Source organism: Macrobrachium rosenbergii, chromosome 9 (genome assembly GCF_040412425.1).
Source record: "Macrobrachium rosenbergii isolate ZJJX-2024 chromosome 9, ASM4041242v1, whole genome shotgun sequence".
Classification (NCBI taxonomy): domain Eukaryota; kingdom Metazoa; phylum Arthropoda; class Malacostraca; order Decapoda; family Palaemonidae; genus Macrobrachium; species Macrobrachium rosenbergii.
Genome location: NC_089749.1, coordinates 53,692,257 through 53,715,599, shown reverse-complemented (window position 1 = coordinate 53,715,599; position 23,343 = coordinate 53,692,257). Strand labels below are relative to the sequence as shown.

Genomic DNA, 23,343 nt, shown 5'->3' with positions numbered 1-23,343 from the left:
CGAAGTCTGAAAAAGGGTGTTCCTAGACACTACCTCCAGTGCTACCTGAAGATGAAGAAAAGGAGCTGGTACTCCAAATTAAGACATGAGTCCTTCATGAAAAATCTTACAGCTCACAATAGGTGAAAGAAAAACCATCCCATCCAGAACGACTAACTGAAATCCTGAGGCAATGCTTCACTCTCAGGACAGGAGAAAGGAAGGAGAGAGAGACCTGAGCCCTCCAAGACTGAATAGGATACTAGACAAAACTCTCTATTCTGCAACGAGAATGTGTTGGTGAAACAGACCATTCTGGGAGGTCTCCCCAATAAGGCTTTGCCCAGGGGCTAATAAGGTGTTTGGGCTAGGATGCGAAGGACCAGTTTACTTCCCATTTGAAATGACATGATTGATGGAGGAAACATAAGTCCCATAAAACCAGTCAAGCATGGATAATCCCACTAAGTGGGGAAATCCAAGGTCTTGGACTGAAGACTGACTGACAGCTGAGTGCAAGCCATACAGCATAGCCTGAAAGGGGAGAGTCTCACCAAAGATGAATGATAAGTCCAAGACCTGCTGAACTACCACTCTGACTGGAGAACACCTCTGTTCACAAGAGTCGGCAGCACACACTGACTGGAGGGAGAGACCTCTGTTCACGAGTTATCAGCACCAGACACCACTGGACTAGCTGCCATTAAGAGTAGCCAGTGCCAACTGAAAACATGGTGATAAAACACTCACCACCCAACAAGGAACAGGTCAATGGTGATAAAACACTGATCACCCAACAAGGAACAGGTCAAATGAAGAACTGTGTAAAATCCAGAACATCCCCAAATTAATGGAATATAACTTTCATTATAACTTCTGTGGAGTGGGACAAGGGACAAAACTGTCACTTCCTGTTTGGTGAAAAAGCTCAACCCTGGGAAGAGCCTCCTACTTGAATTGCAACTCCTGTACAGTTGTGCTGTAACAAGGGCACTATCAGGTAACCTATCAACTGTCCTCGGAAACCTGCTGGGAAGCCTACGTTTTCCTTGTTCCTGGAACACTGCTCTGCTGATGAGGCAAGTCCTACAGTGAGAAGAATCCTCCACAAATAATTCTGAAGAGTGTTCTAGCCATCCTTCAGTGCATCCATAAACCAATGCATTTTGGAAGGAGGGAGAGTTCTTAGAACCCCCCGTAAGTGGTTCTTGTTGTCCTGCTACCCCTCCCTCTGTGACTTGCACCAGGAGAGAAGGGCAGTTGTGGTTAGCTGAACATGGTGCCACTATTGCTTCACTCCTGTGAAACAACAGTGGGTCTAGGACAACCCACCAAAGCTGATCTGAATCTCTGCCAGGACAGGAATCAGAGCTAAAAGTATCTTCCTGATTTTGCCATGCTTATGAGCAAACCCAGGAACTTGTTTGTTAATGGTGATGAGATTCCACTTACATCCTTTTGTCCCACCTCCAATAAGTATGGGATATTTTTAATTGGACTCAGACGTGTCCTAAGTAATGAAATCTGCTAATCTAAGGTCTGTTAAGTTGAGGTGCCAAGGTGCCATCATATGATGGCAACATCTGAATAATGGTGAGTAAAAAATATAGGGGTGTTTGAGGGCATCTCTGTACCCTTCCTCACCTGACCTCTTCCATACCACATACATAACTTTAACACTCAATATCTTTATAAACAACAACCATCACACTTTGAACTGAAACTTTATGCAAAAGGCAATCATTTATCTTTTTCCCCATATTTTGTGACAAAATATACTGCATAAATACACTTTACATTACCTCTTCTTTTCTATCTCTAGTAAATGACAACCACTGGAGGGTGGTTTTTCAAATGTTTTAAAATTTATATATACAGTATATATAATATATATATATATACACATATCTCTTTGCAGCCTTGGTCCCTGGTCTGGGTGTGTCAAATAATGTCGAGTTTTGGATAATGGAGATTCGAATAATTAAGGGATTACTGTACAGTATATAAATGCCTTAAATTTAATATTGAGAAAACCGTGACAGTTGTTCAAAGGATTTTCAATAAGCAGTTAGCTTATATTAAGCAAATAATCTGCCTCTTAGTTAATTCACCATAGTTTTGGTCAAGATGCTAACATTGGCGACTGGCTTTCTTGAAAACCACTAGCACAATCCGTCATCAGAATTTACAATGAAGAAAGCTGTTTGTTGTGGCCTTCCAAATTTTTTAATATGTAGTGAATCATTTGGCTTGATACCCTCTTCCTACTGATGACAGGATTTCAGCACAGCCTATTCAGTATCAACAAGAGGCTATACCTCTTCAACATGAAGGTTATCCATTTTTTACACAAGGTGGCGTTCAAGAATCATTCTACTGTGGGAGAGGTTGACTTTTTCTCTATACCCTTGTTTGGGCAGATGTTAGTTTCAGTAAAGTTTTATGTCATATTTAAAATTTCCTCCACTAGACTCTTAAATATAAATATGTTCTATTTATAATTTGGTTTCATTATACTTGTATTTATCATGATTTATCTTTGGCATCTCTTCCATCATTTATTTTCTATAATGAAGACTTAAGCAGAGGCAAATTTTGTGGCCAAACTTTTTTTTTTTTTTTATACTGGTATTTCCTTTGGGGCCAATTTTAACAATGAATACTGTATTTTCTAAATTTATGATGCAGCTTCGAGGTCTTATATTTTTTATACAATATTATGTTTTGCAGATAAGTTTGGAAGATGTTGATGGTGGGAGCTGTCATGCCTCATGTACTTCTCTTCATGTTAGTTGACAGTTGTTAGGGGGTTTGTCTGCCCCGACTCAAGATAAGCAGGGTATTGATATTTGGGAATAAATTACTGAAGAAATTGTATACCTGAAAAGTGATAATATATATACACAGTATTTTCTTTGTATTGTTTCCTCTTCCCATTTCTTCAGCATTTATTCACTGCTTGGGCCTTCTCCCAAAATTATTCAGTGTAATTATTAATTTGATGATGATAGTAGGAGAGTACCCATAGTCCCAGTGTATACCTAGTACATTGGATTTTCTTCTTCTCGGGATACAGGATCTGTCTCAATCAAGAGTATTTCACTGAAGAGGAAGAAAGCCATTCCTTATTATTTTTTCTAGGTGTATAGTGAAGTAGTTCTCTTTTACTGGTGTGCTGATCACAATAGGATGTCATTCTCATTGACAAGTCCTGGAATGAAAGTTCCAAGACTAAAAATTCATCAGTGTTTCAAAGACAATGATTCTAATTCTTACAAGAAAATCTGTAGGCCAGTGGTTTATCATGGTTCGTTGCTCAAAGTATATCAGTATTCCAAGTAATTTCCAGTGACTTGAGCTGTTTCTAAATTTATTACGGTAGCTTTCCCAAAGGTCACCTGGAGTCACGTCATTTATCTGAGGTCTACAAGAGAAGCCTAGTTATTCATTAGTTATTATCACCACTGTATTCCTCTTATTGAGAAAATGGAAAAATGAGACTTAAAAAATTTGATAATGCCTCTTGTATAATCAAACACATCAATCTGGCTTTCAGCCACGCAGGTTCAAGTCAGAGGTGGATGGCATGTAAAGTTTCATTACATTTATCTTGGGAAAAACATGGGGTAGAAACAGTCTCTTGGCCACAATCAACAAAGAAAGAAGGAAGATCAAATGCCATGTGTTAACCACAATTTATCCAACTCCAATGCTGAAGAAATCACCAAATTCAGCATTATGATCCCTTCTCTACTAGCACCTTGTCCTATGCTAAAACTGTGCCAAACAACCTCAGATCAAGATTTCCATTCAGTAATTAACTCCTTTACACTGATGTTTTCACTATTGGCACAGGACACAAAACTTACTGCACGACTTCTCATAAGTACAGATAAATATGCTTTATACACACAAACACACACACACGCAAAGAACACAACACAAGGGATGAGAATACTGGGTCAATTAGCTTACATATCTGGTGAAGGAAATTATGAAAAGAGTTGACAGCAAAAATGTACTTTTAGTTACAATCATCCAAAATCAATTGCACCAAGTGCTGAACATATCAAATGCCTGCCAAACAGGAACTACAATACAATACTGTACTTTTAATTGGGATGTATCAGTGTAAAAATTTCCAAGATGAAGTATCCTTATAACTTCATTAGATTAAAAAAGGGGTCAAACTGCCTTTGATCCAATGGGGAAAGATACAAAAAATGAAAGAAAGCTGTAAATAAAGAAGCACTTTTAGAGGCCTGTGCTTTTTAAGGAACTGATCTCAAGCAATGACATTCAATGTGAGCTCTTTGACTTTCAAGAACAAATACATCTCTAAGCTGAATGATATGCAATAGGCAAAGTACATGAGTAAGACAGATTTTTTCTTTTATCTGTGTATATCTGAAGGATTATTCCTCAACTGAAGCAAATCGGTTGATGATGATACATTTTGCATTTTGGATAGATGCTACTAATTCCATACCTACTAATTTTCATCTGGTATTACAATTCTGATCTGTTATATTTATTGTAAGTTAATTATAACTACCAGCCAAAATGTACTACACAAAGCATTGACAGCTATACAGTGTAGCTTGGACTGTAATGTGGTCAACCATCATCACTGAAGCTAATAAATAATACAGAACAGTAATCACCTTATTACAATAATTATTACAATAATTAGTAAAGGAGGAGCTTGAAACAGAACAACTTACAATATGTAGTCAATTACTATGATGTTTATGCAGATAAGTCTCCATTTACATGGGTTCTAAATACACATTTTCACTTTAGAGATAGACTTACAGGAAATAATGGTCTATTTACACAAATTCCCCACTTTAATACAGGTAAGAAGCAGCAACACCATGAGCGAAATTATCTCTCAGATTCCACTGCCTCTGAACTTAAGAGGGTTATTATACCATTGTTTCATACATATGGGGAAATGTGGAGTTGTTGCCAGGCCATCGGCACAAATTGGAAGGACAGCAAAGGGAATGAAAGTAAACTGATAATAACCCCCTGATTACCACCAATTCTTATGGAGAAATTTTGATTTATTTACATAATTTTCATTTAATTAATGTCCTTAGGAATGTAACCCCCCTGTAAATGGAGAGTTATCTGCATTTGCTTATGTTTGTGTGTGTGTATTTTAAGGTTAAGTATCATTTTTCCAAATGATTACAACATACAAAGTGTGAAGATTGTACAACACCAAAAATTCTTTCAATAATCTTAACATGAGGAACAATAATACATTAGTATGGAAGGTACGAAAGCTTGAGAGTATGGCATCCTACAAAGGTCATACTTTACCCTCATATATGTGTGTGTCCTATTTTTTCTGCAGACATAAGCATGAAAAATAACAAGCACATGCAATTATACTTACAACAAAGACAATGAAACAAATATCAAAGATTGGCAACACAAAGGAGTGTAATTAATCCTTCCACATACTAAATCAACACAGTAATAAAACATCATTTAGATTACAAACTATGGAGTGAAGAAAACGTAAATTACATTACCTGCAAACAACCACAAACCATACTACAAGATCACAATTTAAGCACATTCCCAAGTTTAAAATATTTCTGGGATCATTTGGGTGTCCTGTTTAAATCTAAATTATTTTAGAATTACACTACAGTAATCCTAAGTAACTTGATCCTATTCAAAGAGCGAATGTCGTTTCAAAGGGAATAGCTATGTCTGTGTTGATGAAAATCTGGTTTTCTTTGTTATTAAATATATTTTTTACCAAAAAATAAACCAGAATAACTGTGCAATGCAGCACTGGCTTTTGTTCCAGTATGCATAAAAAAAAATTAAGAGTAAGAGAAAAGCACTGATGATAAAGGCTAAGAAACGCTGGGTAATCATCAGACAGAGAATAAGTGAATAAATATATAATTGAGATTTGCTACTGTCTGTTCACACAAGGGTCATACCAGATCTCAATGTTCACACTAACACTATCATCATTAAAATTTCAAAAACTAAAACACCTGATATTATAACACTATATGGTAATTACATTGTCTTTATAAGATTCTTAAGCTGATGATTTTCAACAGCATAATTTTAAATAAAAGCAAGAACCTTACCAACACATCTGGAACACCCAATAGCAAACTGTCCAAGATGTGTGATAAAAAGTGACTGGCGACAAAAGTATTAGAACACATACAATTCATGCATTAAAAAGCAATATCACAGAAGCTACCAGCAACATAATATTGATCTAATGTCTATATGAAAATGTTTGCAATATGGTAATGTTTATGGAGTCTTCCAGATTTCACATCAGAGTGATCTGCATAATTTAAGATTTTAAAAGCTAAAGCATCAATATAAAGATACTCCTACATATCTAGATAAAGGCCATGCAATCACACTGCAATGTTTTACAGCCTAATAATATATTGAGCTAAAATTTCACAATTTTCATGCAAAATATGAAACTATAGCCTTCTTTAGACATGGAAAATACTTATTTTGTATACTGTACTGCCTTATTCTATATCGGTACTACTAATTTTCACTACTTTTATCAATAATTTATACAAATTACAGTAAAAAGGCAACTCAAAGGAACCCCACAATGCTTTACTAAGAAAGAAATTTTGAATAAAACCAACCAACTTTATGTGATGATGCTACATTTAATGAGTAAAGCATATGGCTATTCTTCAAGATTATATGCGAGTGTAACACAGCTATTCTTCAAGACTAATACCAAACAGTACATAGAATAAAAACATAATTCTACTTCACAAAAAACAAGTAAGAAACACAAATAAAAATTACTGACTACAATGACATTAAAAATTACTTAAACGTAAACGTAACATCATCACCTGAGGTGGTATGTTAAGTCAGATACACTAATCAGCAAAGTACGGGGGTTTGTAGGTGGTCATTTTAAAGGTAATTTTTTAAGCATTTTTTTTTTTTTTTTTTTTATGATATGGATAGTTGTTTGACATATCAACAAAACTTCTAATATTTTTTCTCATTACTTTTACGATAGTTAAATCAAACTTTGGGAGATTTGTGGCTGTTTCATATCTGTATAAGCCCACCATTATTGCCACTAAAGAAGTTTGGGTATTTTTCACTACTATTTAGAAAAAAACACAAGAACACCTTGGAAATTCCTTGCAGGATTTCCATGAAGAAAATGTGCTAAGCCTTATAAAAAGTAAACCATTTCTTTGTGTCAATGTTTATTTCATATGAATGGACCTATTCTCTGATTATTTAAAGTACAACACAGAAGTGATAACTCCTGTTAGGAAGGTGTAAGAAGAGTGAAATCCTACCTGGCATCTCATGAGCATGTCAAAGAAATTATCATCTGGAAGAGACGTGGAATCATTTGCTGCTATAGAAAGCCGTTGGAGTATCGCCTGTTGATTATTTAGACCAGGTAGTTGTGGTAATGAGGCTCTCTGCTCATCCATCCTCCTACTCTGCATTCCTGCAATGCTTTCCATCAACTCTTCCAACACACCACAATTATCTGTAAGTATACACAAGTGTTAACATTCATGAAAAACTAAACAACTACTGACAACACTGTACTTGCAGTTTAGTAAAATATGTCTTTTGGGATAAATGACAACAATGCTGAACTTGCAGTTTTAGTAAAATATGTCTTTTGAGATAAATGATCTCAATTTATGGGATACTAACACATGCAATTTATGCCATCAGCTGCCACTAAGCCTATAAGCCTATGCTACATTTGAAAAAAAGGGTGTGAATCTTATTACAAATAGTGCTCACCACGATTCACTTCTGGCACCCTAGGTGTTGGTAATTCTATCCCTGAGGAATGCATGGAGCAAGAAGAGCAACAAAAACATTACTTGTAACTGATCTGTCAGTGGACTTACAGACTACGAAACAACTTTTCAAGATTCTTCAAATGGTGGTAGGCATGACCCTCTGAAGTCATGAAAATTTACCTTCATTGCCCAATAAGATGGCCAAAACTCTGCCAACATACCAATATAGAGCAAACTAAGCATTATGCAGTACTTGAGGAAAATTCTAAAGATTAAATAATAACAAGTACACCTTTATTTAAAGTTTAGAAGTACTGATCGCATTTAATTGAAAAATTAATAATGGAGGCAGATTTAACAGACCTATTAACAGTAATTTATCTGAAATCTAAAATTTTACTTATAATAAAACTAATTACCATAAATATTACCCTAAAAACATTACTTGCAACAGGATAAGTTCAGTTATGTAGTGTGAGCACCATGGCATCACACCTAACATAATAGTTGATGATTATGGAATATGGGGCACAGAGTACTACTAACATTGTGCCTTAAGTGGCCAATCAGACTATACTAATGCTTCCTTGCAGTAACCTCTCAACAATACTGCTCTTTGCTTTTTATTTTTCATCTTCCCCCAATATTTCTATTTTTTCTTTCCAAATTTTCTTCTCATTAAAGACCAAACCTTTCAGGCAAGCCCTAGGAGTGTGGAAATTTGAATTGGTGCTTCCTTAAACCACTTACTCCATTTTTTCATATGGTTTCAAACAGAAACTATGCAAAAATATATAAGTCTTAGTTTTTACATACTGTATGACCTCTATGCGACTTCCATCTACAAAGTAAACCTCCGTATGGTGTAACACACTAACTTGTCCATATCCATGTGTTGATTTATATAATTTAAAATCTTATTTATTATAAAATGAAAAAAAGCTCAGTACAAGACGTAGAAATCAAGCTTATATTATACACAGTCTCTGCAACAGGAAATGTACAATAAATTTCCACCTAATTAATTTTGTATCTGTATACATAATTTTCAACACCATTTTCTCTAGGAAGACCATACACCCTTGTGCTGGAAGCATCTCTGAATACTCTTGTCTCCACTATGACTGAGGAGCAAATCACTATAAACAGGGTGCACTGGCAAAAATGAACAACAGCCTTTGAATTCCCTTTCACAAACTAAAATGCAGTGTTGCCACTATATACTGCGATGGAAAAAGGAACATCTTTACTAAGCCTCTCAACTTGAACAATACAGGAGACTTGGAACTTCAATTGCATGGTAGAAAAGTGGGTAAAGCCATTCATGGATCAGTTTTAAAAGTTAATATGCATGAGTAAACTTACATAACAAAAAATTTCTGCCTAATAAATAAAGGAGTCAATTTATAAGTAACAGTGAGTATTTCATATGATGAAAGATAGAAACTTATTAATGCAAAAAGCCATTGCTTGGTATGAGTATGACCTCCCCTTTCCATTTGTATATTTTCATAAAAAATAAATTAGTGTTCTGGTACAGTATCTACATTTCAAGAGAAAATTATATTTAATGGCAAAAATAAAAACATGTTGTAAAATATTAAATAATATTAAAAACTTCCAAATAAAGCAAGGGAATGCAAAGTGTGAACACATCTTGTTTACTTAGTTTTATAAATTTTTCAAAATTTATTATTTTATGATCTCAAGTTATTTACCCACGTAATACTTGGTAAAAACATTTCATCAGCATAAAGAAGGAATGACATAACTGATCTAATAAGGAATTTCTGTTACAGGCCCAGAAAGAAAAAAAATCACAGACATCAATAGATATAAGAGGAAAGAAGTTATCCACTACATAACTTGAAAATCCCGATCAAAAGATTTAGTATTAAACATTGTGATTAATGACTTTAACCATATGTTATTCACATCTAAAGTAATAGCAAAGAAATACTAGAGAAAGCGGCAGAACTTACTTGCACCATTATCTGAGGGAGTTGCTGTTCCATTGGTAGAGCCCGTGGAAGAGAGTGATCCAGCCTCTCTGTGAGGAGGGAGGTGAGGTTGTGGAGGTTGAGGCTGATTTTCCTTATTGTTATCAATGGATAAGGTACACCGTTGGTCATCCATCCGTTTACTTTGAAATCTTGACAACAGTTCAAAGAAACTATCTTCCTCAGCATTTGATTCATTTGCTGAAGTCTGATTTTAAAGGGAAACATGTTAAAATGAGTTGTATGGGAAGGTTCTGACAAAATTTACACATTATTAAAAGAAGTTTATAAGACTAAATGAAGTTTTCTAATATAAACTAACAATAAATTTTACTGAAGAAGATAGGGAAAATGAAAGATATTTAGATATACAGTATGCTGTGATGAATCTACATAAATACAATTATTAACTATGATCATGAACAGAAGCCCAATATACTTAAAAATACAAAACTTTAAAGACAACCTTCAGTCATAAAGTGCTAAACTGTCAAGAAAGGAGAAAGGGAGAAAACAGGGAGACATATAGTTGCAGGAAACAAAGCAAATATCAAGGAGCAAGCATCGCGTTCCATGATTACTAATAAACTTGGGCTTGGAGCCAAGTAACTGGTTAACTAAGCAAATTTTGAGCACAAACTCTTGCCAAAAATTTGTGGTTTACCTTTTACCGATATACAAGAGGTAAAGCTACAAGGAGAAGCCAAATTACACACACTGGTCTAGAGCAATCTCTAAAAACAAGAAAAAATTTTCCCATATTGGAAACTTTGTTACTGACGAAATTTATCCTGCAAGCTATGCCATACAGTGAATTTCTTGTATTGTAGCTTTAAAAATGTTACACAATTAAACAGGGATAACATGCAATTAAATAAATTCTAATTCTCTAACATGAAATTAATAAAATTACATTTATTACTGTGCATTTGGGTATACCACGTTACGTTTCGGGTTAAATTCTGTTTTGCTTTCACAGGAAAAGCCATCACTTGCATTTATCCCTCCAAATTCCTGGCTGCATTTTTCTCACCCCTTCACAAAATAAATTTCACACTGCACTTGAAGACTGAATACTGCGCTAAACTATGATTTGTCATTAACCAGTGTACTGGTCCCAGCTAAAGTTGAGGTCCCTGTTTTAACTTTGTTGCCATTTCTTTGGATTACATTATAACTTTTAAGTATCTATGCTGCTTTAACAGTGGTCTTATAATTCCATATTCAATTTTTAACTGCTTGTTTCCTATGCACTGTATATCTAAATGCCTCTCCAACACATCTAATTTTTTGGCTTAACTTTGGTACTTTGATAACTAATGAATACTACAGCCCTTGAAGGATTAGTTTTTTACAACAGGTTGACCATCACTAATCCGGCATCATTGGAACCTAAAGGGTGCCGGATTAGCCATTTTGCCGGATTAGCCATTTATTAGGCTAGAATACACGAAACACAGTAGCTAAGCACCTCATCCTAGAATTAAAATATCCCATAAATCACTACAAGTTGGTTAATAAAGAAAAGACAGTTATCAAATACAGGTGGTGCTCGAGTTACGATAATTCGACTTACGATATTTCGAGTTTATGATGGGGTTAGCAATTAATACCGATACGAAAATATTTAGGAAATATTTTTAGATTTCACGCAGGCAGCGAGAGAGACCAACTTACAATAGACCAACTTCTTTTCCTCCATCTCTTTATTCCATCTGCTAGTTAAAAAAGTAAAAGAGAATGATAAAAGTATTGTTAGTAACGTTATACTCTTGCGTAAATGTGTACAGCCATAAACAACTGAACGGGAAACTGTTGTTTTGCTAATAATCGTATCGGATAACAACTGTTGTGCTTTTTTTTCAACCACTGTACGGTAATACACAATTACTGTAGTTATGTTACAAATGACGTTAAGTACTGTACAATAGGACTGAAATATTTTTTACACTACATCCTTGCTCACTTTGGAGAAAAGATCGGCAGGGAAATATACTGCTACAGTAACTTTAAGCTGCAAGTTGTAGCTGAAGCTGAGAAAACAATATTCAAGCTGCTAATGACTATAAATTATCGTGCATCGGCAACATGGATGAAACTCGACCGTAAACAAAACTGGAGAGAATGTATTTTAATCAAAACTACTGGGCATGAAAGAATACAAATTACTACTGTTTTCACGCCGATAAAAGATAAATACGTAAAGCTCGTATTATGATGAAATCAAGAGAAAATAGCGAACGGAATCTTGATTTGTTTTACTCAGAAAAAAAATATGCCCCCAAAACGGCCAGCCGCGATTCCTGCAAACGTCATATATTAACGAAAAAATAGCTAAATTAATTTCACAACGAGACCTATTTGTTATATTTCGACTTAAAAACACTTCGTATAACAAAAAATATCCTTGTCCCAAATAAATAAAGTATCCATATTCATTTATGCTAACTAGAAGCAAGAAAAGCGCTTTGAACTTGGTTAAATGCGGCGATATCGATTCCCAAAACAAAACATTGATTGCAATTTATGTTAATATGTGAATAGAGTTCAGTATAATGTAGGCTAGGCTACCAGTTTGTTGATGCAGCACACTGCGCCACCAAATCGAAGCGGTAGCGTGAGCGAGTTAGCGCAGTGACCGGGAAATTTGAAAATTAGTGCGGAAACATTAGAAATTACTCTAGCCAAAATTTGTGCCAGATTACTGATTGTTCCGGACTACTGATTGTCGGATTAGTGATGGTCAACCTGTATTTGTTTTACTGTTCAGAACTTAATGTTTCTCTATACATACACAAAGCCATATGACAAACATTTTAATCAAAATAAATGATTTATGGACAACCAATTTTTGTAAGGAATTCATGAAGAAAAAATTCTTTAAGAAAAAAGCACAATTCTAAATGTTTTAACAATTACACATGGAGTTTTAAATCAGTGGGGTAAGAAAATAAAAATTTTAGATTCAAAACCTAAAAACTAAATGAAGCAAAATAAAAAAAACGCACATTCATATCAGCAGAAGGACTAAAGGCGAATGATGGACCATTGTGAGAACCTGAGTCTTCACTCTGATATTTCTGCAGGACACCCTTGGCATCTGGGGTCATCTGAAATGTCCATGAGGACTTAACCTTGGTGAAAAACATTCATGTAATGATGATCTGGCAACTATAAAATCAATCTGATAAAATGGTTTAAAATGCTCCATTTTGACGACAGAAAGAAAAAAACTAGTACACATCTCTGCCAAAATAACTCTAGAAAGAAAAAACTATTACACAACTCTGCTAAAAAAATTCTGCAATAACTGTGTAATACTGCTATACAGCTTAACAAATGAATGTAATTACTCAGTAGGTTGAAAAACCTATGGCTAGACTGTACGATAAAAAATGAGACTTTCTTTTTATGTGGGTTTTTCTTTTAAGCTCGGTAGTTAAGATGTAGCTCCACCATTCGAAACTAATAAAAAACTGAAAAAAATTATTTGTACAACAGAAGTCATGCAAAAAATGGAAAAAATACTTCTAATACATTGACAGGTCTAAATATACAGTTGCCATGAAGATACATGATTCATTGTAACCTATAATTAGTAAGTCTAATTACACTATTGCCATGGAGATTAGGGAATAATTTAACTACATATAGCATAAGTTCTGACAGACATTTTGTCCATTAACAGATATAAATTTTTATGTAGTGATCAACACTCATAATGTGGGGCAGTTTGCACCAAGTATCTGTACATGTATTTACTAATAGTTCTATAAAATTCTGTATGAATAGTAATGTGAAATGAACGGGAATTTTACTGTTTACTTTTTTTTCTTCAAAAGTTAATATAAGGAATTCTACTATTAAGGTCATAAAAAATTTTCATATTTATACACTACAGACCAGTTTTTAATATAAAAATTACAACATGATCAGGCTTCCCTTATATCAAATGAAGTTTTAACAAAATAATTCACCTTTTGGTTAAGCCTAACAAATGCTCTTTCACAACAGTGAGGAAAATATCATAATACAATACACTGAAAATTTTTAATATAAAGTTGGAAACCATTTACTCCAAGTCTAAGAAAGATATAACCATGTTGCAAGCCTTACTTATAAGCCTTCTAAAAAAAATTAAGGCTTAATGTCATGACTTTTCACTTATCTTCCACTTAGAACACTAAATTTATAGCTGCCTTGGACTTCACACTAACAAATTTGGAAACGTATCTTAACTACTGCTAAGGTCATATACTATATAAAGTTCTTTGTATATGCAAGGCAAAAAAAAAAAAAAAAAAAATAATCAACAGCTTCACAAAAACTTAAATAGCATACTGTTAGTGAAAGTATAAACAAAAATATGAGAAATGATGCCATGTTTATGTAATCAATGCCTCATGGAAGTGCTAATCTTGAAGAAGACCATCATACATAATGTTACAGATGACATATAAACATAGCAAAAACTATCGAAACAAATGCAGCACAACCATTTAGCACTGTATCAGTTAAAGTACCGATTGTATTCACTGGTGGAAGAGAATATATCAGCAAAATTGAATGACCAAGGTTACAATTAAGCAGCCGAGTAATGTATGTGTTATTCAAGGAGATTCTTTAAATAAAATAAAATTTTTTTTTGCTAAGCCAGACAGTAAATCTCAAATTTATCTTAAATTTTCATCCATACATCAAAATTAATGACTAAAGTATAAACAGAAGCAGTCCCCACCAAAAAATACATTTAATGAACTATCATGCTAAAATAATCGTAAACAAACCAATGAGAGTGAAACCCTTCCTTAAAAACAGCTGAACAAACCTTGAGGAGGTCCATGTTCTCCATAGATTTCCTACGTGCTCGTGACTTTGAATCTTCGGATGTTTCCACTGAATCAGAATCAGCAGGTGTTGGAGGAAGCCCCAATGCCTTTCTAATGTCTGTTAAATTCATCTGGGCTGCTGCTTGGCCTGTTTTATCTCCTATCTGTGAACAAAATTATACCCATTTAATCACCAAACAAATTTCTTACCAAGTAAAAAATCATCCTATATATACCATGTGAAGTCTATGAATTTCTACAGTATGTATGAATTAAACTACAGTACTGTAAACTGTGTTCATAAACTTCAAAAATAACAACAAACAAAAGTACCATTATAAAACTTACTTCTTTTGAGATTTCTAAATGTCTATTGGCATACTGAAGAGCTTTTTCGTGGTTATTTGTAGAAGAATATGCATTTCCTAAACTCCAACATGCTCTTCCTTCTCCTACTTTGTCTGCTAATTCCTGTGCTATTGCCAAATGCCGTAAATGGTAGTGAATAGCCATTGGGTAGTCTCGCAATAAGGTGTACGTGTTGCCTAAAGAGTAGCAAGCCTGGGCCTCCACTGCTCTATCTCCTAATTCTTGCGCTAATTGTAAAGTTTTCCTGCAAAAAAATTTAAATAACAATACTTCATCTAAAACGGTAGTAAATGGCAACTAATCCTTCTTATCACATACAATCTTCCACACTAAGGTTTTAAGTAATTGAACATAAAATTCTGAAATTCTGTAATACTAATTTGACTGGTTTGAACCTCAGCAACCCCAAATGTTAGGCACATTAACCTAATTTCCATCAAGTCTTTCATGTCACCTTACGAGACAAAGCAGAATTCCAGTACAGGATAAAGAACATCTTATTCATCATCTAATAACCCAAAGCTGATATCACAGATAAAATCCCAGAAATATGAATTTCTACTAAAAGTTGAAAAGGCTCCAGTGAGCATCAATGCTTTGGCACACAAATAAGCTGAGAAAAGCTACTATATGTGAAGCCTGATTTTAGTGATTAACACATAATATTAGGGATTTTTATGAACAGAATTCTTTCAACCACTGCCCTGGTTCTTTACTATTTGAAAGCTTTTTAACTTTACCATTTTGTTATGCAAAACTCAGTTTTGCTAACACAAAGTAAAGAGGGAATTAATTATTTGCTGCACTGGAATTCAAGTACAAAATTTCATGAGTAATGGGATATCTTAGGAGCTGAACAGCAACACAGTTTCAGGGTATGGGAATCATCAAAAACACCTGAGCTGTTGCAAATGAATACTACAGTTACAGTGCTCTGAAATACACTAAACTAATTCAACTGTAATACTGTACTGTCAATAAAAACCAAAACCAGAAATTATGAAGCATAGGCTAACCTGAATGCTTTACCATTCTCAATTATTGCTTCCAAAGAAGGATGTGCAAAAGAAACAGCAGAAATGTAAATACAGCAGTGACAAACTGAGCTGTTTTTCATATATAAATGCAAATAATTTTATGCTCTAACAAAAAAAAAAAAAAAGTTTCATGTTTACAAGAAATGTCTACATAAACTCTTATTTAAAAAAAATGGTAAAGGCACCAAAGCAAGAAGCAATCATTAAACATTAGTAGTGAATAAATGTATTTAAAAAAAGTCTAGTAAAGCAACAGCTTTGGTTTAAATAAATTGCATAATTGGGAAAACAGCCCATTTTAACATCATACAAACACAAAATGATTTGAATGTACAATGTAGCATCTATGAGGAACAACATACAGGCATAAGAAATTATTCTTATATAATAAAATATGTATCTAAAATTCAGGGATTAAGCTCATCATGAAATAAGATTTTCATGACTGGATGGGAACTTAACAAGCTTTGAGAGGTAAACCTATTTTTCAAAATATAAATTTCTCACCACAATTAAGCAAAGGGAAATCTAAAGTGACAGTGGCTATACTTAAAAGTTATATTTGACAAATGCATCATATAAGATCAGTACTAATCAAATTAACGAAAGACTGATAACACGAAACATGATGCGTACTTGTAATGTTCTGCCGCTGTTTCAAACTCTCCCAGGAATATATGGGCATTTCCTAGGTTACTATGAGCTCTCCTTTCTGCAGCCTTGTCTCCAAACTCCTTTGCAATTGCTAATCTCTGAAAGTTTGTAAAAATCTGATGAGTGAAATATAATGCAAGCCTTCAAGGTATAGGAAATTCAATGATCTTTCCTTAAATTCAGTCTTGTGCAACACATTATCAACAAAATGACACTACAGTACTAAGTATTAATAAAGGTCATACCTCATTATGGTAATTAATTGCCTGAGTAAAATTCCCAAGAAGGTAGTGAGTGTTCCCCAAGTTCCCACAAGCTCTACCCTGAGCTGATCGGTCGTTAAGCTCCTCCATCAAACGTAAATTGGCGCTAAAAAATCAATAAAACACAGTATCAATTATAAACTGGTCATCAAGGAAAATGCAATGTAGTTTAGGCACTTGATGGCCAGGAAAATTTCAAATTTTACAGATAAAACTGATGTCAAAGGAAGTGGATTAAAAGCAGAGGAAGAACTGATTTATTGTAAGAAAATAAATATATGGAGAGAACAAATTTTAAAAAAGACTAACTGTCTCTGCTATTTGTCTTGAACACATACATGAGGAAACTTCCATTTATATACCAATTGCAACATATGCTAATACCATGAGTATTAAAGTATGAAAAATATCCGAGTAATGATGTGAAAATTTACTGGCCTTCAGTGATAAGTAACATCAAGACCTTAAATGTAGTGGTAGTTTTAATAAATTATGTTTACTGTCTACACCAGATGCCAAAAATCATATATCTATTTGCCAACAAAATCTAATTATGTTTACAAAGAATTTAGCCCAATATAAAATCATTTGTTAATCAAAAGGGACTGCCTGTACACTTAATTATGTTTACAAAAAAAGCTCAATTAAATTATTTGTTAAGAGGTAAATTAAGTAAAGGTCTTTCACAACAGTACTTACGCATAATATTCAACAGCCTTTTGCAAACAGTGTTTAACTTCTTCGCTGAACCCTCCTGGTTCTTGAGGACCTATTCGACCAAGATGCTTACCCTGAGCATGGTATACATTCCCTAAATTGTAGAGTGCTCGGCCTTCCCCAACCTGCAAAGAATGAAGATGTTATTTCTTAAAAGGACAATGGGGCACGTTAATCTAATGACCTTAATTAATCCAGGCCTAAAGGATACAAGGGGAAAAATGGGGTAGGAGTGAGTGAGTGAGTTTTAATCATAACAAATAAATAAATCTGAAGGAAGCTTTTGAGGGAAGCAAAATGAAGCTTGAAACTTGAAAAGGGAATTATAAACTTTGTAGCAGATGTAAACCAAGGTTTACTGATTCCCGTCGATTATATTTTCAAGCAGTCATAATCTCATACTGAGAAAAATCATGCATTATGCTCGCAATGATGCCAAAAAGATTTATACTGTATAATCTGATACCCTCCCAGAGCCAAAAGGACAGAGAAATGTAACATTAACAATTTTATCTACATAATGAAATTTATTATTTGGATACTTAACCTACTGTTTAAGATAGCTTTATCTTTGTGCTGGGAGGTGAGTTGGTATTCAAAATAAAAGATCACTTGGCTGACCTGGCTGAGTGTCTAGTTCATCTGTTCACAAAGTCTACTTTAACAGTTGGTATGCATCTAAATAATAAATTCTATTATGAAATTTACATTATTTGGGATGAATCTAACTTACTGTTACAGACAGTGGATTCCAACATTGAAAGAAGGATGGTGCATTAATGCAGCATGGCAAGAATTTACTCAGCCAATTGAGCTAAAAGTTTTTTACATGAAATCATAACATCCTAACCATATCGGGTCTGAAGTTGGATCTTTCTCAAGGAGCCAGGTTCTCTGGTATAAGACAAGGTAAGAGCAGCCTTAAGGAGAAAGCTGCCCCAGCAGAAGTGATGTTAATGAGCCCGCTGTGCCTGGGTCCAACAGCCCAACAAACGATAGTCAAAACTAGAACACCTGTACATATTGAAACAAATGTACACTCCAATATAATCAACATATCTTCATGATCCCCAAAACTTTATGTCCAGGCTTTAAAAAGGATAGAGACTACAAGGTTGCTTCTTCAGTCAATTCAGGACAAGACTGTACCAACTACAACTAGTGGACTAAGGACTGCAATTCACATGAAATATCCATGTCTTTAAGCAGCAGAAACAGAATTACATTTCTGTAATGCTTGTTAATTACATTCTGCACAGGACTTCTCAAAGTAGCAACAGCTCCTATATTATGAATAATTACCTTCAGCAAAGGGAATAAAACAAAATTAAGCTTTTCATGCACTCATTTGCCCAAATAGCAAACAAAAAAGGGGCACCACATTTTGAATGTAGTAGTGTTCAACCTCTTGGTGCACAAAATAAGTATTATCACTTCTAATAGGCTTAAGTACACTCTAACTGCCTTTATATGCCATAAAAGTATCCATTTTTATGTCTCTATCTCATTAACTGTAAAGGAAGTAAAGTTTAACATTTAAACAACCCTGGCAATGGAAATTCCAGAAAATTATTCTTAGCTTTAAAACCAAGGCAAGAACTCACTTACCCTTTCACAGGTACTAATGCTACTAAGAGTATGTTTATATAGTTGAGTGCTTTAAAGAGGCCATTTCTTAACACTCAAACAGCTCTGCAGACAAAATTCTCACCACAACAAGGACTCTAAAATGAGTGATGTGGCGTTCCAAGAGCCTCAATTTTCATGATTAGTTAAGCTTGATGTAAAATGCAAGAAGACATTGAAACAGTTGGGATTGGCAGCTTTTAAAATAAGTTAGTCTTAAAGAGGTACAGACACAGGAAATAACTCAAGACCAACTCCAGGAGTGATAAACAGACTGGTGCCTTTGAAGTCATTTAACAGCTGAGTTTCTAATAAACTTGAGGATAGACTCAAGACACACTTAAAATCTCATGCTCAAACAAAACAGCTGATAGTGTCTATGTGGTAACTGGAAGTCTAGACAGTTTGAAAAACTTCATGGCATTTAGTTAGGCTGCTGGAGATCCTTCCCATAAGGAAGATTTTTAAGGGAGGGATATTCCATTCGAGCATTTTGGACTGGATAAAATAATTTTCTTACGTTTAATGTGTGCTTTGAATGTCTGACATTCATTTTGTTAGCAAGTAAGAAGTTAAGATGACAGTGGATCACCATTATATACTACAATTCAGGGGACCACAGTGGATGAGTGGGGTTTCTGGGTGGGTGGAAAACACAAAACTAGTAAAATACAGGGATTACTTATACCTAACCTAGACCTTAGGGGCTACACCCTTACCTAGCCTAGAGAGAGAGAGAGAGAGAGAGAGAGAGAGAGAGAGAGAGAGAGAGAGAGAGAGAGAGAGAGAGAGAAACTTATCCCCCTCTCCCCATCTAACCTAGGATGCTGGGTCTATACCTAAACCCCCTACCTAACCTAACCTAACCTATGGGGCCATGTCCTAACCTAGCAAGGAGGGCTTTGTCACCTTGAACCTACATAACCTTGGCTGTCAGATCCTCACCCAACCCTAGATACCACCTCACCTAACCCAGGGCACTGCAAATGAATACTATTAAGGTTGCAACCTAACCAACTACATGTAACCCAACCTAGGGTAGGTTTTCTTAATCTGAATCAAAACTTCCATAGTGAAGGTCGAGAACCTTGCAATACGGTATCTTTGAAATCACTAAGGATAAATTACATCGCAGTCTTTACTTCGACTACTCAAGTTTCACTGTGACACTAGCATACCATAAGCGCAATTCTTCCCTATAATTTAAGGTCGAATTGCACTTGGGACACTGCAAAGAATTAGGTAAAACACAATGTCCCCGAAGGTAAACACGAACGTCTGTGTGAGGAAGAAGAAAATCTGCATGGAATTTAATGCTGCTGCCAAAACAGTCCTTGGAGCAAGAACAAATGAACCAAAGGTGCCATTACTGTGAACTGAAGCTAGCTTTTTCAAGCAACGCCTGATTTCCGATATCCATCATAATTTATTAAACTTATATCAAAACCACAAATCACACCTCAGCATTTTCCAAGGTACCAGATTCCCCAGTGAAAAAACACTCGACCAAATTGCACTTGGGGGCAAACAAAATCCAACTGGGAGCTACAATCCTGTGACAGTGTTAACCTACACTTAACAGACATCCATGTAGGTAACACAGTTCGTCGGAAAAAATTTTGTTAACAGTAAACATGCCGCATAGATGAACACGACTTTCGTAACAAGCATGTGAAGTTAACTTAAGATCACAGCATAAAAACTCCTACCTCGAGTAATGGTTAAAAGTGAAAGAATACCCCTCTTAATTTTTTTTTTATTCTTTCCCCTGAACCGAAGGGGTAGCAGCTGGCGGCGCTAAGGTTGTAGGATGAGGTCTACAGCAGGCTGAGAAAGAAGTATGAGAGAGTGGAGGATGGAGGACGATGATTGGCAGACGGAGCCGACGGCAAAGCAGAAAGGTCTGTCCCTCTCTAATTAATTACTCCCTAAATATGAACTCTCTCATCTTCCTGTACATAATTATGATTTACTGATAACCCCGTGCACTCTTCCGCCTAGTCAACACAACGCTACTGACCTCTACAATCTGCACAAAGTGAAGGCCTATCTAACTACCGAATACAATGCCTACCTATTTTACAGAATACAACGCAAAAAACATTCCTGCAAAACCTGATGTTTTTGTTTCTACTGTCAGTCGAAGCGACAAAAAAGTAACATTAACGTACTGGACTTCAAATTATAATTTTCCTACGCTATTGTGTGTGATTTGAATGTTTCTGGCGTTCGTTTCTTTCGCTGTTACGTTTTATATAATACGAGCACCACTCTCATGAACGCCGTGTTCAGTCCCAGCCCCACTGGAATGATTGGTAAAACATGAACAAAAGACGGTAAATATCTCGGTAAATTTACGACAGATTTGAGCATGAGTTCCGTACTACGGTAATCTTGTTAAAGAGACAAGATTGGTAAAACATGAACAAAAGACGGTAAATATCTCGGTAAATTTACGACAGATTTGAGCATGAGTTCCGTACTACGGTAATCTTGTTAAAGAGACAAGATCACAGCATAAAAACTCCATATCAAATAATAGTTTAAAGTAAAATAATACCCCAACAGCATCAAGAATTCCGAGTTCTGACAAGACGTAACACATTCAAGATATATCTCGTGGAGAACAGGTGAACTAGACAGTCATCTGGGTCTGGCTAGCTATCTTCTTTAATTTTGAATGCCGACTCGCCTGCCGGCACGAAGTTATAGCTGTCTTTAACAGCAGGTAAGATTCATCCCAAATAATACAACTTCTGTCTTGTTTAATAGTCTGACTACCCAGATTATAAACATTTCATAAGGCTGGCCTTCCCTCAAAGGCACCTCAAACGGATAAGACGACTCTGAACACGACAGGGCTGTCTCCCTTGATCCTGATTCCCTTTCTCTCTCCATTTCCTTCCCCACTGCGCGAGACACTTAGCCCTCTCACCTTATCCTCTAGTTCCTGTGAGATGGACAGATGTCTTTCACAGCAGCAAATGGCCTCCTTAAACTTGCCCATCACTTTAAGGGTATTCCCTAGGTTTCCTGAAGCCTTTGCTACTCCGATACGGTCTCCCATTGTTCTGTGTAAAGAAAGCAGGTGAATGGATTGGTATAATACCTTGAGGTATAAATAGCTTGACCAGTAATGTAAAATATCACTGGGAGGTTTGCAAAGATAAATAATGAAAAAAAGTTGAATTTTCAATGTGAATAACAGACAGAATAAGAAATATAACTAAAGTTTTTATCTATAATGTTTGAGATGGACCAAATTCTCAGTTAAATAATAATATTGAGATGACAAAGTACTAAAAGGTTCCACTATAAAAAAAATCTCTACCCAGTTCAGATCGAAATCTATAAAAATTGACAAGCTTAAGTAGCTTACTTCTTGTCAATGGGAAAACAATGCTGATAAAACTATTTATCTCGTTTATCTGAGTGCATGCACGTGCCTTCAAAATAAAAATCTAAAGCATTCTGCAGTCACTTCAGTAACGACAGGCGAACAGAACACCACATACCTGGCCACCGTGAGATCCAGCTTGTGGTACTCCATAGCTTTGTCGTATTCCCCCAGGTAGAAGTAGGCGTTGCCTAGCTGTGAATATATAGCCGAGAGCGTGCGAAGGTCATCGGTGCCTGTCTGTATCGCCGCCTCGAAGAAAGCAACTCCGGCCCGGCAGTCACCAGCTTTGCAGAGGCGCTCACCCTCCAGGGCCAGCTCCAGGCAAGAACTCGAGTCCATCTGCGGAGGAGGAGGAAAGCAGGGATAAGTGAAGTGAGTCCTGTGGCATCTCGTCAGTCAGGAGGTCCTAAGCGTGTGGATACTGGTAACTGGTATGACAAAAGGGAAAAATAAAAGACATTAAGAGTTAAGGATGCTAAAGAGCTGGTGTCAAATACTAATTGCATCAGTGGCATACTTCTGCTTAAGTTCTGATGTAATTATAAAAATAAATATAGACAGCTTCCCTTTTTTCACTTAATACTGTACTTTAGCAACACCTATCGAAATCGTTTTGTATAATTATTCAAGCAGCTGTTGATAACACGTTCAACCACAC

The 23,343-nt window shown here is 35.4% G+C and overlaps 1 protein-coding gene and 1 long non-coding RNA gene across 3 annotated transcripts in view; one reads left to right on the top strand and one right to left on the bottom strand.

Moving 5' to 3' along the window:
* Positions 1-7,180, top strand: part of LOC136841808 (uncharacterized) — a 30,843-nt gene extending 23,663 nt beyond the window's left edge. Inside the window, exon 4 of the long non-coding RNA XR_010854093.1 lies at positions 2,710-7,180. This is a non-coding gene — a long non-coding RNA (uncharacterized lncRNA). The remainder of the gene's footprint in view (positions 1-2,709) is intronic.
* pins (G-protein-signaling modulator pins) overlaps positions 1-23,343 on the bottom strand; it is a 58,068-nt gene that overhangs the window by 16,434 nt on the left and 18,291 nt on the right. The window contains exons 2-11 of one of the 2 annotated variants that reach the window (XM_067109111.1): positions 22,801-23,024; positions 22,221-22,356; positions 17,642-17,784; positions 16,925-17,048; positions 16,662-16,777; positions 14,968-15,232; positions 14,619-14,783; positions 12,799-12,900; positions 9,773-9,998; positions 7,323-7,522 (exon numbers count right to left, since the gene is read on the bottom strand). In XM_067109111.1, coding sequence (XP_066965212.1) covers positions 7,323-7,522; positions 9,773-9,998; positions 12,799-12,900; positions 14,619-14,783; positions 14,968-15,232; positions 16,662-16,777; positions 16,925-17,048; positions 17,642-17,784; positions 22,221-22,356; positions 22,801-23,024 — 1,701 coding nt within the window. The remainder of the gene's footprint in view (positions 1-7,322; positions 7,523-9,772; positions 9,999-12,798; positions 12,901-14,618; positions 14,784-14,967; positions 15,233-16,661; positions 16,778-16,924; positions 17,049-17,641; positions 17,785-22,220; positions 22,357-22,800; positions 23,025-23,343) is intronic. The other variant, XM_067109112.1, reaches the window with a different exon arrangement.